At 42.7% G+C, this 17,726-nt stretch overlaps 1 protein-coding gene across 4 annotated transcripts; it reads left to right on the top strand.

Moving 5' to 3' along the window:
* The first annotated feature begins 487 nt into the window (after positions 1-487).
* Positions 488-16,388, top strand: DESI2 (desumoylating isopeptidase 2). Of its 4 annotated transcripts, XM_075043165.1 has the most exons (6): positions 1,733-2,767; positions 4,571-4,785; positions 8,019-8,091; positions 9,970-10,063; positions 10,786-10,927; positions 12,788-16,388. In XM_075043165.1, the coding sequence occupies exons 2-6, from the start codon at positions 4,759-4,761 to the stop codon at positions 13,019-13,021; spliced, it is 570 nt and encodes a 189-aa protein (XP_074899266.1). In that variant the 5' UTR covers positions 1,733-2,767; positions 4,571-4,758; the 3' UTR covers positions 13,022-16,388. The 4 variants fall into 4 exon arrangements, with proteins under 4 accessions (XP_074899270.1, XP_074899269.1, XP_074899266.1 ...); XM_075043169.1 differs by lacking the exons at positions 1,733-2,767; positions 4,571-4,785 and adding an exon at positions 488-913; XM_075043168.1 differs by lacking the exons at positions 1,733-2,767; positions 4,571-4,785 and adding an exon at positions 1,691-1,719.
* The last annotated feature ends 1,338 nt before the right edge of the window (positions 16,389-17,726 follow it).

Raw genomic sequence — 17,726 nt, 5'->3', positions numbered from 1 at the left:
TCCCTGCCACTGGAAACGAAGAGCCGTAACGCACGCGTGTGTCACGCTCGGCAGACAACGGGGCGGCCCGCCGGAGCCCTGCAGCCGGGACAGCGCGGCGGCGTCTGCTCCGGCCCGGGCCGAGGGCCCGTCCGACCCGAGGGCCCTCAGCGGCGGGCCGGGCAGCCCCCGCCGGCACTCTCCGGCCAGCCCACCCACCCCAGACGCCTCCCCGGGACGGAGACGGCCCTGGCCCCGGCCCGCGGAGAAGCGTGTGTCCCGTCCCGTCCCCCCCGCCGCCCCGGGGCCGCACGCAGCCGGCGGGCGGGGCGGAGCGGAGCGGAGCGGAGCGGCGCCGGGCAGGCCGGGAGCCGCGCTGCCCGCCGGGAGCCGTAGTCCGCGCCGGCCCGCGCCTCGCGGAGGATGGGGGCGGGCCCCGGCGGCTCCATTTTGCGCCCATTGGCGGGGCTGCCAGCCCGTCCCGCGGGCCCGGCGGCGGCGGCGCCGGCGGCAGCGCCAGCCCCAGCCCCAGCGCCAGGCTAGGGCGCGATCCGCTGCCCGCGCCTCGCCTCCTCCCTCCCTCCCTTCCCGCCTCTCCCCTCCCGCCGCCGCCACCGGCACCGCCATCGCTACCGGGGTGGGGCCCGCGCCCGCTCCCCCCCGCCCCCGCCGCCGGCCGCCGGCCGAGCGCGTCTCCCGGGGGCGAGGCCCCGTCCCTCCGCGGCGGCGGCTCCATGGTGCCCGCCGCCCCCCCCCGCCCCGCAGCAACAGGCAGGACGAGGAGGAAGCGGCCCCCGGGGGTCCCCACCGCCCCGCCGCCGGCCTGAGCAGCGCCGCCGCCGCCGCCGCAGCGGGAGCGACCGAGCGGGCGGGGGGCGCCCGCGGGCCGCCGGCGATGGCGAACCAGCTGGTGATCCTCAACGTCTACGACATGGTGAGCGCCCGGCCCGGCGCCAGGGGCCCGCCGCGGCGGACAGGCCCGGCCCGGCCCGCGGCCGTGGGAGGCGGCGCGGCCCCGCGCTCTGTGGCGGCGGGCGGGGTCCCGGCCCCCCCCTCACGGCGGGGGCCTGCGGGGGCGGGGGCAGCGGGGAAACTTTTGGTGCCCTTCCCCTGCCTGTCCCCGCGCGAGGTGGCTCCGTGGGCTGCCGCCGGGGGGGGGGGAGGGCGGGGGAGCAGGAGAAATAACGAACCCGCGGCGGGGGGGGGCGATAATTTGGGTGGGAGGTCTGTCAGTGCCTGCAGATCGTCTGTGTGACCTGCAGCAGAAGTTTGGTGCGGTGCCGGACCGGGTCTGTCCGTGACGGGTGGGTCCGCTCCCTCTCTCGGGGGAAACTCTCCCCCTGGCGCGAACGAGCGGCCAGACGTGAATGAGTGCTCTTCTTCCTCGGCTACTGCCCCCCGGGCTCGGGGGGGGCTGCCTTTCCTCCTCCTGGAAACGCTGAGAGTGGCCGATTTTCCAGCAGGAGGGTAGCTGGGGATAACCACTGCCTCTGTAGGGATAAGAGTTTTTTAGCGCTGTGTCGGTAACGGGGTTTTTTTTTTCCTAGCCCGAAATTTTTGAACAGTTGTGGTACGGCTGCAACTTGGTAGGAATAAAGGAATTGCTCCAGCTTGGTTTGCAGTCCTATGAGCTCACCTCCCCTCCCTTCTGGGTAATCTTTTCTGTGACACCTACAGCAACTGTTGTATTGTCTTATGTTCAGCTGGAAGCCGCTCAAATGCCATGGTAACAAATGAGGTGTAAGTACCTGCATAGAACAGGAGGTGCGGATAAGTAATATTAAGAAAATATTATCTGTTAATGCATTTCAATCGCTGGAAATCGGAACAAGTAGCACTAGTTCTCTGACCACGTTTTGAGTGTACTGACAGAGGGACGGTAAGATTGACAGCTAGCTTCAGGTAACTGTGTTTGTGTTACTTAGCTTATTTTGGATAGGCTTTCGTACCACCACCATTTTAAAGTGAACTTTTGGTGTTTTAAAAGGCTGAAGGTGTGTAGTGTAGAGTCAGTGACTGCTGGCAGAGAGAAAATGCAGCTTGTTTGCTTGGGAATATTCAGGCTCAAATGCTAGAATATTTAATAGCAATCAATAGGGAGCTATCTGGCTTGAAATTAAAATTATATATGTGATTATATGAACTAGCCTGATTCTTGTCATTATTTTCTTTCACCCTAATACTTACCATAGAAATCAATGTCCCTGTCAAAGGATTTTATCCTGTGCCTCCCCCCACACCGTGTCCGAGTTCTGTCTCCAGTGAATATAACCTGTTACTTCTACTTTGTTTTTCCATCATTGTAGAGAAGGAGGGGAGACTGCAGACAGGAGCAGCCTAGTCACTAATTTTTCTGAGAGAGGGGAAAAAAACAATGGGATCTTTGCTCACCTGGTTGAACTCGTATGTGATGCTCATATGACAAAAAGTCAGTATGCGTTATTTTTACTAGACTTAAGGAGGGAAGGATGCTCTGTCGCATGCATATGTATGACTACTTTGGACCACGGTTCAAAAATATACATTGGAGAAGCTCTTTTAGCATGAAAAGAGAAGGTTTTACATTTATTAACTATAAATATTTGTACAGAGGAAGAAGTAGGACTTCAGTTTCAGGACTCTTACATAAGGTAGTATCTTTCTTTGAAGTCAAGGCTTGACGTGCTTCTGACTCACTAAGATGGAAGACCCAGCGTTCTCACGAAGACTTGCTTAGCTGTGCAAAGTGTCACCTGGGCCCAGTTCACAGGCAGGCTGTGAAAACTTAGCAGAACGGACTGTCTCCTGTGTAAGTGCCTGCTTGGAAAGTAATGCCATGGCCTCTGTGAGAAACTCCATTCTCACTATGATAATAGCATTGGTGGGAGGTGACTTCAGCATGCCTTTTCTTTTTCTCTTGTGATAGTCTACTCTTTGATTCACATGGTTCTCCTTCCGTCTCTTACTCTTTAGATTTCTTTGCTGCAACCCATATCGTCTTTCCTTTTTCCTCCAGAGTTGAATTGCTGTGATCAGTTTTATTCCAGCCATCCTAGGAAGGCTGACAGTTGACAGGAGGGGAGGGGAAAAAAAAGCAACAGGAAGGTTGTGCTCATAAAAACTAGTGTCATACTTTTCCTTAGGACATGTTGGGGACTGATAGTTGTCCTGTTGCCATTAGTGGAGCTCTGCCTATGTCAAGAAGTAGCATAGTCTCTAAAGCAGCCATCTGTGGAATGAACTTAATCTTCAAAAGAAGCCAGGAACCACATTTATTTGCAGATGTTTGATCACATGTAGGGGTGGCTTTTTGTGCATTGGTCTGCAGTTGTGGTATTTGTTGAAGCTGTACATCACCAGAAATTATACATAGTGTAAGCTGAGACCACTAAGCAGAATATTTCTATATCCTACTTCAGCTGTGTTTGTTTTATAATGATGTCTACATTACTTGACCATTAGAGAAACAGACTTATTTTAAACTGCAAAGAAAAACTGAGGTTCTAACAGTGTCTGAAAGGCAGGATGTACACTGAGAGTGTCTCGAACTCTTTCGCTAAATAATGTCTCAGGCCATTTTAAACTTGTTTGAAGCAGGAGCTTAAACTAAAGCCTCACTTTCATGTTGCATAGCAGTTACATTACTGCATGTAGACAGCCTGCGGGAATCAAGGATACTGCATTGTTTGGGGGCACTAAGTGGGGGAGAGAAGGGAAGAGTCTCTCATAGCAGCTATTTTGGAGTTCTGTTTATTCATCAAATCCTGCCAACTGTGTTTTGAGGCACTAGCAGGTTTACTGTTTGCTTCTGACATTTTGTGTCACTTGGAGGTAGCTTTGGGTTTTTTTGTCGTTTAGGTTTGGGACTGGGGTTTGTTGTTTCTCTTTTGGAACACGAGGCCACTGTTAGTCACCTGGTTGACAGAATCAACACTACTATAATTGCAACAGTCATATGAACAGCTGTATTTTAAGCTGAGTACTAACTGTAGCTTCATTTCCCAGACGGCCACTTAGGTATGCAGGGGAATACTAGGTCACCTTGCTACTGTTGAAATTCCTTACAGGACTGAGTCGGTTGGTTTTGGAGCATATACCCTTCCATTGTCCTTAACTCCCAAAAAAGCTAAAATCTTCAATAAAACCAAAGGGCGAGGAGGGGTGTGTGTGTTGTACAAGAAAGTGGACTTTCAAGTACTGGTAACTTTAGGAGGGAGAGAAGCCTAAGGGCATGTTTATGTGCTGCAGTTCATGCCTTTGAAAATCTTCTATGATCATTAAAAGGGTAGGGTGAAGACTTTGATATATTGTGTTTTGAGAACTGGAGCACTTTATAGTTTCATTTTAACTAACTGCTATTTTTAGGAGTCTAGCTTTATTTTGTGCCCAAAGTAGCATCCTGTTTTTTCCCTTGTCAAATAAGGCTATAACAATCTAAGGTATGAACATAAATGAAAACTCTGAAGAAAGTAATGAAGAAGATATTTTTGAAGCACTGGGATTAGTGTTTTTCTTTCGTTTCAGTGACATGACTTTATTGTGCACATAGAAAAATACTTCTCTAATATTTCTACTCTGATAGTTGCATTAAATATGAATTCCTGTTTTACAGGACCGTCTTAATGCAAAATACTGAGGATATGGATTTGTGCTTCTTCTATACATTCTACTATGACAAAATTCATATCAAGACTAAATGGAGGGAATCTAGTTTGTGTAATGGAAGCAAGGATGTGGCTTTTGGGATCAGTTTGGGATTCCAGAACTGACAGCATGTTACTGAACCAGCGAGCTACATAGATGTCATTTAATTTACAGTCTTTATTTGTAAGTCATTTATAATCTTTTCAGCTGTAGCCAAATTCAGCATACTTTAAGTTGCATTTGTCCTGCATTTCTTTCTTCGGTGAGATAAGGCATTTTGTTCAATGAGAAAATGTGACCAACCTTCCAAGAGCTGATCCAGATTAAGTAATAATTAGATATAATTACTGTTCCTAGGGGGAAAGTAATTGTGCCTTATTGAAATTCTTTTATCTTCAATTAACCTACTCTGTTCTTACTGGAAATATTAAGTGAAGTGCCAGCTTGCTTTAGGCACTTCTTCCAAAGCTGCTAACATTTGTTTAATTTGCCACCAGTGCTCAGTTTTTGTAGTCTAGTGAGCTCCGTGTATTTAGGTGGCACCAGTAAGGAGGAGTGCATACTTGAATAGCACTGGACCTGCTGAACACCTTGCTGGAGCAGCTTTCCATCCCATTTGTTTGCTTCTGTACAGATCAATGAGGAGGGTTGGTGACCTGCTTTTCTGTCCTCTCCCTATACCTTGCATTAGGTTTCACGGGGTTGTGGGAGGGGAGGACTGTGAATAATTTTTTTTCTCTTTTTCTGCTTAGTAACAAACTAGGCTTTATTACTTTTACTGCTTATGGGACATCTTGTGTAACTTTTGTTCCATTTTCAGAGAGCAGTGATAACCTGGCTTGGCATTAGCAGATCTGATGCATGGTGATGTATAGGTTACTTGGAAGTCAGAGGCCGGACCCGGAGTTTTCTGGCCGAATGGGTGTCTGGGAGAGGAAAGACTAGAGCACCAGGGACCCTGTCTAGCTCTGTTCTAGATTAGGTTCATTTCGATACACCTTCTCATTAGGCAAACATACTTTCTTCCTGTGCTGACAAAACTGTGTGTTGAATGTGCCTACGGTTTTGCCTATAAATATAAACATAAAACTATTTTTAAATGGTCAGCTGGTAAAGTGTGGGATAGGACTGGCTTCAGAACTGAAACAGTTTTATGTTGAAGTAGCTCTTCCATTTTCCTGGGAGCTTTGATTTAACTTCAATGAACAGCATCCATTTTTTTTTTTATGCTCACAAACCCATTAAGTTAGTTGGGTAGTCTTAACATCATTCTCCTTCCTTTCCGTCTTCTTGTTTTCTCCCTGGTTTATGTCCTTCTGTGCAGAGCAAATCTAACGCAGTATATTTCTGGATGTAGCTTGGTCATACGAACTAGCTCTCTGCTCTTTTCTGGGGGGAGGAAGGAAAGCACTGCTAAGGCCTTTAAATAGACTAAGGTGATTAATATAGTCATCCATACCCCTCTAGCTAACATAGCAATGCATTGACAAAGCCAGAAATTAAATCAAAGGGTAAAGTTAAGTCTTAAGCAAAATTTATCTACAGATCTCAATGAGCCTTAACTTTAAATAAATATAAGGAGTAAAATCTGTCTTCTGTTAATGCATGTTGACAAAATTTCCCACATCTGGCTTGTCTATAGAACAGAACATCAAATCCTCAGCATCTTGTTATCCAGATAGTCATTTGTGTCCTGTGCCTGCTAGCACAATTGTGAATTTTAGGCTGGAAAAATAATGCGTTGATGTTTGGCAATGGCTGTAACTTAATTTGGGGATCATTTATTTTAGATTTGATGATACTTGGAATAAGGATGACTATAAAAGCCAAATACATCCATATCTTACACCTGAAATTCTCTAACTTTTGACGTGACTTGCTCTTTTTGCCATTTAACTTGTCTTGATTTTCATTAATAGCTTCTCAGTCCAAAGTCTAGTGTATCATTTTTATTGGGAGAAAACTAGCTTTCAGAAATGCGTGTTATATGCCATAATGTTTGTAAGGGCCCTGTAAATTATGCACTAATTCCAGCTAGCACATCTTAACAAAGTGTGACACCTGTAACCTTCTGCATTTTTATCATCAGTTGTTCTGTTTTAATAGTGACTTCACATCAGAATGCACTTATGTCAACAGGTTGTGTGAAGAAGACAGCTTCTTTATCTTCCTGTTTGCTAAACAAATATTAATTTTCTGGGGGTACTACCTCAGTTCGTATCCTGCCTGCCAGCTGACTTTTTGAAGTCGGCTTTGTAGAAGCTTGCAGTAGTGCCCTTTAGGATCAGATGACCTGGGAGGAAGTATCCCACTACTGGTGTAATTGACAAAATATGTTTTCCTTGTATTTTTGAGAGGTTTTTCTGGCTAGCCAATTTCAGTTTTAAGGACACAACTGAAGCTTTTTTTTTTTTTTTTTAGCCTTTGTTTGAAGTTCCTTTTTAAATTATGTGTCACTTGGAAAATTTTTACTGCTTGGAGACTGATATTTTGAGGGTGATGATGTAGCCAAGGAAAGACAGTAATTTTGAGGTTTTCCCTTTCTAGAACTCTGTGCATCTTTAAGGTCCTGAGGGTAATAGTTAGCTCCTGATAGGCACTCACTGGTGCTGCTGCTGCTTTTGAAAAAGAAAAGAGAAAGCACTAAGGGAAGGGGGTGTTTTTTCTTTCCTTTTTTTTTCTTTTTTTTTAAATTATCATTTCCTGCTTTCCTTTTGCAATGCAGCTATTATCTGCTGGCTACAATAGAAGTGATATATTGGAAACAGGTGTTAGACCTGTGCAAAAGATTTACACCTGAGGTATGGAGACACAAACATCAGGAGCCTGGAGACGGCTTAGTCTCTTGTATGGTGACCACTAATTGAGTACTCAAAGACAAAATATACTAGGTAATTTCAGTCCATCTTACATACCTCTGAGTGTGTCTTGTGCTCATCTGGTCATAAGTAAAAGTGTGGTCATTACTGTAAATGACAGCTAGTGTGTGTATATGACAGTCCTACATTCTGATGTTATTTAAAAAAAAAAACAAAAAACAACAACAAAAAAGTGCTCCTGCAAAGTTATTGCAGTTGATTCTAGAATGTATTCCACTTAATGGAAAACTTTACAACCTGTAACTTGTTGACAAATTGAAAGTAGATCTGGATTTCTCCCAGGTATGGTCTCCTTGGTTGACAGACATTGACAGTGCTAAAACACTGGAGTAGAACCTAATGGAATTAATTCACTGTGTACAGTTGGGGAATTTTAACGGCATGTTCTGTTCCTGTAAAATGGGTTGTGCAGTTTCACTTTGTGGTAGGGTTTTATGTTTTTGATGTGGGGGACAAATACATGTCAGTCTGCTGTCAGAAGACAAATCTGTATTGGAAACTAAATAGAGTATTTTTTGTTTTCTTATTTCCTTTTAGTATTGGATGAATGAATATACTTCTTCCCTTGGAATTGGAGTGTTCCATTCAGGTATAGAGGTGTATGGCCGAGGTACGTACAAGAAAAACATAACTTACTCTTTGTTCCAGTAATGCTGTTATTTAAAAAACATTTTTCAGGTAGTGAGGGAAGTCTGACTCCTGAAACCTGTTCATCGGTGTTCTCTTAAAGTTCTCATCTCTTCTGCCTCTGGAAAAAACCTTGGATATGAATAATCCTGTAGTTATCCTGATTCTTGTATAAAGCTATGCAACTATGAAAAAGTGTGCAATTTATTCACCTAGACATAGAAATCTTTATTTTAGATTTTGAAATACCTGTTGTTAAAACAAATGTGTGCTTCATCTAAGCCCGGCTGAATCATGTTGTATTCTGCCAGCACTTTGTGCAAGGAGTTAATTTTTAACTACAGAAACAATAGGCTGTTGCAGATAGGCTCCTAAAAGTGCGTGATGCTCAGGAAAAATTGTCTATTCCTTATTGGTAGGTTGGTTTGTTTTAAAGAGACTGTTTCTTCAAAATGTGTCTCGTGCATACTGTTTACAAATGATACTCTTGTGATAAATACAGCAATACATTCTGATTTTGCTAAATAGGTTGTACTTTGGGGAAGCAGCTTCCTGATCTGTTCAGGCCACTTTGAATCCCCTTTGCTGCCAGAAGGTGTTTCTGAGCATGCTGTAGCACCGGCTCAGGTCTGAGGTGTTCCTGCCTAGCAGTATAATGATGCACTGAGGTGATGGTGTTGCTCAAAGTAGTCCATTTAAAGAAGAAAAATCTACTTCAGTTCTCTTTTTGGAATGTGTTTGGAGGTGAGGGGAAGCAGCAAAAGGTGTGGCATGCGATCCAAACACCACATTGTGCAGTTATCTTAAACTATAGATGTTTCAGCTTACTATAATGGTCACATTGTAGCTGGGTTTGCAGGTGTTATCAAAGCAACAAATTGACAAAATACAATGCGTATTGTTAAAACATTTTTGGATTTCTCTTAATCCAAACCAGAAAGACCTGACTCTTACTAGTGCTGTGCCTGAAACCCAGTTCTTGAGCTGTGCCAAATACATGTGTCTCCCTTCCTGTTCAGATTTTAACAGCTTTCTCATATAGCAGGTCATACCCCTGCTAGAACAATGACTTGCATTTTTCAAAGTACATCAAACTTTATTTATTAACCTGTTGTAAAAAAAGATTATCCACAAAACTGAATGCTGGACTTGGATGATGTGTTACGAGTTTTGAGGAAAGGAAGCGTGAAGTCATGCTTAAAATCTTTTTATTGCACTCTGGGTGTGGCATGTTGTGTTATCTTACAGACACAGAAGGAAGCTAAAGCACACCATTGTATTTGCACGTACTGTAAGTGCTTATGCCAGCAGATGCTACGTGCAGGCTTCAGACGCATGCACTGATTTGCTTTCTTGTTATAGTAAAGAACTCGGGACAGTTGAACTCTTACAAATCAAGAAATTAAAAAACCCTATTGGGCCACTACTTGCAGCCACACTTAGAGCTGTCGTGCACACTGAACAGAAGCACCATCAGACCTTTGAGGATGCAGTACTTTGAATCCCTAATCTATAAATATGTAAGTGGACTTTTAAAGACAAGCAGGTGTAAAGAACAGTGGTAGGATTTACAATTTAACTTGTAAATCCTCACTTATACAATGAAAATAATATATACTTACTGTAAAGTTATTCAAGTTAAACCTGTACACTGATGCAGGAAGTTTCCTGTTAGTTTTCACTTAGGCTGACTGGTAACTAACAAAACTATTCATTTCCAGCTCCTTGCATTTGTTACCCATGTAAATAAGATGTCTGGTTTCTGGCTTTAGATCTTTGTGAAGTGATGTAGTCAGTGAGGTCTGCTGTTCTTTACTGTCATTTTATGCTGTTTTTGTTAAATCTGAGCTTTCTCTTTCAGAATTTGCCTATGGTGGTCATCCGTACCCTTTTTCTGGAATATTTGAAATTTCACCAGGAAATGCTTCTGAGCTAGGAGAAACATTTAAATTTAAGTAAGAGAGATACCTATTTTCTTGCTTTTGAGAAGGCATATTAAAAAGACAACTTGTTGCATTTCTTTTTGAGGATAGATGTGTTGAATGATACTACAGGATTTCTGACTTTTGGAGAAATTAGTGTGTTTTCTTTACTTAGAAATGAAAGATGGACAGAGGTGATGAGAGTGAAGTGTCTACAGCAAAGAACTTTATTTTTAGCATACCATTAAATTCCTTAAATGTGTACAAATTATGTTGACTTGTGGGTAGCTTTTGTTATTCGTACAGTATATATGACGGGGTCACTTTTTCAAGGTAGTGAAATTTTTATTCAAAGATAAAGCTGAAAAATGTTGCTCTTCAAGGTTTCCCCATGTCTCTTTTCCACTTTCTCATTGTGATTGCCTTGACTGTTTCCTGTGTTACAAGCCCTTACCTGTTCTCAGCTGTCTCTTAGAAACAGTTTCCTTTGGGGAGCAGGGGAAAATTGCATCCAGTGTTTGTCAGAATTAAGTTGCAAAGAACTTGTGAGCTACAGGTGGACAATCGGCAAGGAAATAATCTGTCATGGTAAAGATGAAAGTGGTGCTGTAAAATGGAATAGAAAGAATCTATGTTATTCTTGGAGGGCAGAAAGATCTTGCCACAGTAGGGTGATTTTTGAGCAATGTATGAACAGTAATCCACCTATATCATGGAAGCCTGATCACCACCTATTTTCTCTGTTTCTCTTCTAGGGAGGCTGTGGTTCTAGGCAGTACTGACTTTATGGAAGATGACATAGAAAAAATAGTAGAAGAGCTTGGAAAAGAATTCAAAGGAAATGCTTATCACCTAATGCACAAAAACTGCAATCACTTTTCTTCAGCTTTATCTGAGGTAAACAAACTTGAAGGTCTATAGAAAGGTCCTTCCCAGAGCATCATCTCCTTCCTGTCCTTTGGAATGTTTGGCCTAACTTCCAACTTCCTACCTCTGTTACCTTGGGCAGATGTCACCGTTTTTCAGGTTTTATTTGTGCTTATGTCCAAAAGCACAAGATTTTGCTGCCAAAAAAGCTAAATATTGTTGTCATACATAGTTTGTGTTTGAGCAAGGGTGCACTCCTAATTGAGAGACATAGTAAATTAAGTACTAACAGGATTTCAAAATCATTTCAGATGCTTCAGAGATCACTACTGAAGATAGAACCATGTGTTATTTTTATCAGTATTTCCCCACAGAGTCATCACACTGAAAAGAATTTTTGAAGTTATGACCTACTGTTAAAGAATAACAAAGGCATTGAAGTTTCACAGACAATGTTAATCTTCTGCTTGAGAGGCTTTTGTCAAGTTACTGTTCTGCTAGCACCTGTGTCCTGGTCATGTAGATACCTGAGTGGTCATGCAGAGTGTCTGACTGTGGAGTTGAACGGGCTTTGCTTTTTCCCTTCAGCTGTATTTTAACATGATATGTTTGCCAATACGATTGAATGCCTGGTCATTCATGTGTATCAACACAAGGGAAGGGTCAGGAACAAGGAACCCAGGACAAAGAGGGGAATGGCAGCTGTGATTTTATTGGTGGTTAGCAATCTGTGCTTGTGAGAATTTATTCTAATGTTCCATTGAAGCACTTCAAAAAAGGGATGGCTATTTTTTCCCTGGTGAACTTCCATAAAATTTAATTGTTCTTTTTTTTCAAAATAGTTAATGGCACACTTATTGCATAGCCTGTGTTTTGTGTAGACTGTTTGATCTTCCACTGGTACTGGAAAATTTTATTGAGATGATGATTCATGTTCAGTGCTGGTACAAGTAAGTAGGGTGAGACACTGACAAAGATGCAGTTGGCATGAAATCTGGCCTATATGGCCAGGTTTTTGCCATACTTTTCAACCGCATGGTCATGTTGTTTCTGTTTTATGTCTTGTCCTATTTAGTGTTCAAATTGACTATGAAAACAGGGATATAAATACAAGTTAAATGCTGCTCAGTCACAGCAGAGTAATGCTCCCATTAGCTGTGATTTTCTCCAGATTTGCACTGGAGTAAGTAATATCGGAAGTGAATATGGAGGTAGTGAGTAAAACAGCTCGCTTCTTGAATAGTGATAACCATTTAATGACTGATGTACAGTAAAAACAAGTATTTAATGCAGCTTTATATATTTTTGAGGAGTCGAAACCAGCTTTGCATTGTATAGCTTCTCTTGTTCCAGTGAACCGAAGCGTGTGCTTGGCCTGTGTGCTGTAAGATGGTGATGTCTTGTGCGAAGTCATCAGAGGCCGTCACTGTAAATAGCCTCAGCTGTACACGTAACTGTAGTATTGACACTGTCTTTTTGACCACTCGATTTCAGGATGCTTTTTTGTAATAGTAAGATTTCTCCTGCAATTTCTGTTTCTGAGGACTTAGTGGTGAATAGAAGGCATACCTTAACTCATTTCTGTGCCTTTTATAGAAGCTGTTCAAAAAGGGTGAGGTGGTTAGGCTTTTTAGGACTTCTAGAAAAAGTGTAGAACCATGTGTCAAACTCACAGTGGAAAACAAGTCTCCTTGTATGACTTGGGATGCTGCATTTACTGATGGAGAAAGTTGTCTTAGTGCAGCTAACTTGAGTGCTTCTTGACTTGCATTTGTGATACGTAAATAGTAAGGCTGCTTGCAGTCTTTGCTTTTTATTTACAGTACTGTAGTTTTGTTACTGCTGAATCTAGAAGACAAATTAATCCTTTCTTTTGTCTTCTCCCCCTAGATTCTGTGTGGAAAAGAGATTCCACGATGGGTGAATCGCCTTGCCTACTTCAGTTCTTGTATACCGTTTCTCCAGAGCTGTCTGCCGAAGGAGTGGCTAACTCCTGCAGCCCTCCAGTCTAGTGTTAGCCAGGAGCTACACGATGAGCTGGAGGAAGCTGAGGATGCAGCAGCATCAGCTTCCTTGGCAAGCTCAGCATCTGGGTCTAGAACTGGACGCCACACCAAATTATAAGTCCTCCTCCAAAGTAACAAATGGTTTGAAATACTTCAGTTTAATCTCTCCAGCAATTGACTTCCTGACAGAACATGAGAGCTGACTCTAGAACATTGTTTTTATATGCAAAAAAGGCTCTCATCAGCCCCTGTTTCAGCTCAGGATTATTTATGTAGTGAAAAGAATTGCTGGGAGGAAAGGGAAGGATTTTGTGTAAAGCCACCCTTTTCATTTTCACCTGTTTGGTAGACCTGGGTTAACTTAACATCTTGTATAAAGCAGAACTTAAATTATTTGTTTACAGTATTGTGTACTGCTGTTTACAAGTCCTGTAAGGACTCCTGCCACCATGGAAGAAGAGAGAAATTGAGTTTGATTTAACTGTTGTTATAACTCAAAAGCAGTGGTATGATGCCCTAGATGAACTCTCCCCTCTGTTTTCAAGATTTAAGGCAGGTGAACGTTAACTTTCTGAGAAATGCCAGAAACTGCTGAATACTATATATGTGAACAGGGTACTGTGCACTTAAAGTGGCTGATGTAAACAGGTAGATTCCAGGATGTAGGGAGACTGGTTTTGTCTAAGATCTGTTACTAGCAGTATGACCTCTACATTAATGAAACTGTGGATTTTTGCACATATGAAGGGAAATTTCTTTCTCATTACAATGCACATTGATACCTTTTTTTTTTTTTAACTCAGCCATGCAGTTTGCATCCTATCTTCTGTTTGTATTTACAGTCTACTTCAGCCAGGATTTAGAGATGTGAACATCATCTGTTAGAAGCATCAACAAGTTTTTCACTGTTTGCTTTACTTGATTTCAAACTTGTATATCAAAGTTAATGCTTGTATTCTTTTTTTCATTTCTTTTAGTTTGGAATAGTGTAATACAAGCCATTTATGGTTGGGGAATGGCCTTGCTTTTCTGCTGCTGATTTTGCTTCATTTGAGTTTGTAAACATTAGTGTCCTTTTCTTTGAGCTATAAATTACTGCCCAGTTGTGCATATCTACACAAATTATAGAGAAATCCTAATTTATTTTCCCACAGTCTCTTTCTGTGGCATTAAGTTTCTTGTCAGATGTAATGAAGAAAAACCTGAAAATTGCTTATGCACCTGCTTGTTTACACAGCAGAACCCACTAATCTGCACACATAATTATATCTGAAGGTAAGAGATATTATTTTCTAAAACACAGAAGTATGTTTGCTGGTAGATTATAATTAGAGCTAAATTATAATTAGTGATCAGAATATATAATGGAATGCCTTATTCTTGTTCACTTACCAAGAGAATTAATGGTTCTTCCAGTCATTAGTGTAAATTAGTGAGGTTCTATTGTGCACATAAGGATACAGTAGCACAAACATGAGGGAGGTGAGCTTGTGTATTTTATAAGACTTGCTGCCTTAAACTAACAAAACCCATACCATCTGTAAACTGATCAGCTCACAAAGAAGTGTGCATTACTAGAAGTATAAATGATTCTTACAAGCTTTATTTTCAGTCTGTTGCTGGGTTTAGTTTTTCCATTAAGTGAAATACTGACTCTACAGTTTCTGATGTTTAAAAGAAAAAAGTCCTCTTAGGAGGCAAGAATGCTTCATGTTATGAGTGCTCCTAGCCATGGGTAGTCAGTGCCATTGAAACCCACAGGAAGGTGCAGTAGGCTGTATCGTAGTAAGAATTCTTCTGGTCGCCAGCTCTGACTCATGTTAGAAACAAGTGGAAGTTTTTCTGCTGGCAGTTGGGTTGAATCCTTTGTCAGACAGTCTTTTAAGTTTTCACTCATCTTCTGTGATGCAGTGTAGGTACAGAGAAACACACACTCAGTTCTGGGGGGAAAAAATCAAGTGAGACTCTTTCTGGAAAGAGTGGGATTAACAGTAGAAGTCTTTTTAACTGTAGTTTGGTACGTGTTTTAATAATCTCTTCTACCAAGTGGGAAACGCTTAAGACTGACAAGTCTACTACTAACTACATTCTCTGGTCTCCAGAAGCTGGACATACTGACTCTCCCTGTTGAGTGCTTTTTTCATTTGAATCTCTGAATTTGAGTTCTCCTTTCTTTTTTTCCTGTAGTGAAAATGAATATGGTGGTCTCCAGTCAACTCTCAAGCATTACAGAACTGAATCTCACACTACTTACAGCTAAGACAACAGGCTGCAGACAGGTTATTTTGTCTCTGCTGTGCAGCTGTGGTAGTAATGTGACTAAGTCTCTTGGCCAAGGCAGGTCCTTTATTTCAGCTCAGGGTTGAGGCCACTGATCTAGCAATGTACTGTAGCTTTTCCTAGGTTTTAGGGAAAATGAATAGAATGAATTTTCATTGCTACCTAACTTTTATGTACCAAAATCAGCTTTTTAGGCTTCTGATACATCCAGAGCGTTAGGTCACAAATCTCTACACCTTCATTAACACACAACTACAGCATGTACAATGCAAGAACATGACAGATCACAGCACAGTTTTTATTTAGAAGTAAAACTAAGACTATTTTTTATAAAGCAGACTGGAAAGTTTGTAACAAAAATGTTCATTTTATTGGTAGCTGTACAGGTGAAAATACTGTCTTATGCGCCATAATTTTTGTTTGTTTGTTTCAAACCCATCCATTTGTAAATCCTGTGAGGAAACTGACACCTGAACCCTGAAGGCTGTTGGGTATTGTATCAAAGCAAGCGGTACTGTAACTTCAATCGCGTGCTGTCAACTCAGCCTCCGCTGGATGCCTCCAAGAAGTCACCCTGCCAGTGGTTACTCCAATTTGTTAGCAATAGAGCAAGTTACCTTTCACCAGCATTACTGCCAAGCAGGGATTACTTTAGTCTACTAATGACCACACTGTGCTAGGACTAGAACACTCCAAAATGCTGTGAGAAAGCTGGACACCTGTGGAGTCTTTTCCATCAAAACGGGTAGAAAAATATCACTACTTCAGGGTTCTGCTCTGTTTACTTTCTCATTCTTGTTTAATTTTCTGTAAGATAGTACTTTTGATACGTATTATATTCTTTAACTCAGTCATTTTATTTAAATGCCATTTTCTGTTCAGCAAGCCAAAAAAATCCAATGTACTGTCAGTGTGCACCAGTAACTTCAGAGTGGCTTGGTAAAAACATAGTTGCATTACTTCTAAAATTTGCAATGCAATTCTGATCACTATTGATACATGATAATTTTCACTGTTGGAAGTTGGTTACAAGCTGAATATTCACTGATGCATTTTTTGTAAACTTGTATTCAAGTTTACTGTACTACATAGTATTTGTATAAAATTCAAAGAATTTTGACTTTTGTTACCTGTACATGGCAACAAGTTGTCTAGCATCTGAAACTTAAATCCATCAGTTTATTAAAAATACTTTTATAAAAAAAGACAGTTGGCTGTGTGTGTTATTCCCCTGGTACCTACAGCTTGTTTTGTCAGCGCCACCCAACCTGATCTTTGTTTTTGAAAGATGCTTTCAAAGGATAGTAAAACTATCCCAAGGGTTTCCTATAGTTAAGCTCTAGGCTATATTCTGACACGGGCATCTGGAGCTGCAGTTTGGTTTGTCTGAGGCATTATTAAGAGCCACTAGTTTTTAATAGACTAAATTCAAAATGTTTTCAGATTTGGTGTGCTAACTACAGCTATTGGGGTATAAACCACTTAGGATGTGCTTGCGATATGTTGCCGATATTGTGGGCCATATTCTACAAATTTGCTTGAAAGCCCAGATCTGTAGTCTGGATTTGCACCAGACTAAGCAGCCACAAGGCGCGTGGGGTCTGTAACGTCTGCGCCTTGCCCGCTCCTTTGAGCAGAGCAGAAGTACCCGGGCTGTGGTAAAGTACCAGTGGCAGTGCCAGCCTAAGCCACTGCTACTTGTGCTAAGGCATACCCGCTTCTGCAGCGGCAGTGCTGCTGGTGGCACAGCCCGGTGCGGACCCAGACTGGAGGAACTCTCCTGGCTGTTTAATTAAGAAGCTGCCAGGCTGTTTCCCGGAGAGGGCGGTCGAGCAGTTGGGTTGCAGCCTGGCGCCCTGCGCAGTTCTGCGGGGTGGTGGCACCTCGCTCGAAGCTGTGGTTGCTCTGGGCAGCAGAGCTGGCTGCTCCTCGCAGCAGCTGCGTGGCAAGCCAGCCGGCAAAGCGAGTTCCCCAAACATCCCCAAGCTCGGGCACAGAGCTGGCAGCAGCCCTTGAGGATGGGCTCTGCCAGCACCCAGTGGTGTTGGTGCTGGACTTTGCAAGCAAACGCAGATGAGCCCACGTGTTTTAACAGGATAGATACTTCTCTGCACGTTCAGGGCACTGATAAAATTGAGTGCTGTCCTGTGGCCGTCAAAGCTGGTGCTGCCCTTCCCCTCTCGCCCCACAGCTGGAAAGGGTATGTGTTTTACCACACTGTGCATGCTGAGCGTGGCATCTCCCTGTGCACTGCCCGTGAAGACTGGCTAGGACATGACCTGTTGGAGAAGCTGCCAAGATACAGGTGTGTTCCCTTTTCCTACTGATCACCAGCAGAGCTGCAAGAGAGTTTGAGGAACTTGTAGCCTACTGAAAGGAAACTCGACAAATTTGACAGAGCTCATCGGTTAAAACTAATAATGTGAGCTCCAGATAAACTCACTTGTGGCATCCAATGGCCAAGAATGCCTGTCTGCTTCTAGGAAGGTAATCAATACATAAAAAATATTATTGCATTGTTTCTTAATGGGTGAGTAGCTGAG

This window comes from Buteo buteo, chromosome 12, assembly GCF_964188355.1.
Source record: "Buteo buteo chromosome 12, bButBut1.hap1.1, whole genome shotgun sequence".
Lineage (NCBI taxonomy): Eukaryota > Metazoa > Chordata > Aves > Accipitriformes > Accipitridae > Buteo > Buteo buteo.
Note: the sequence above shows the minus strand (reverse complement) of the source record. Positions and strands in the feature narration are given on the sequence as shown.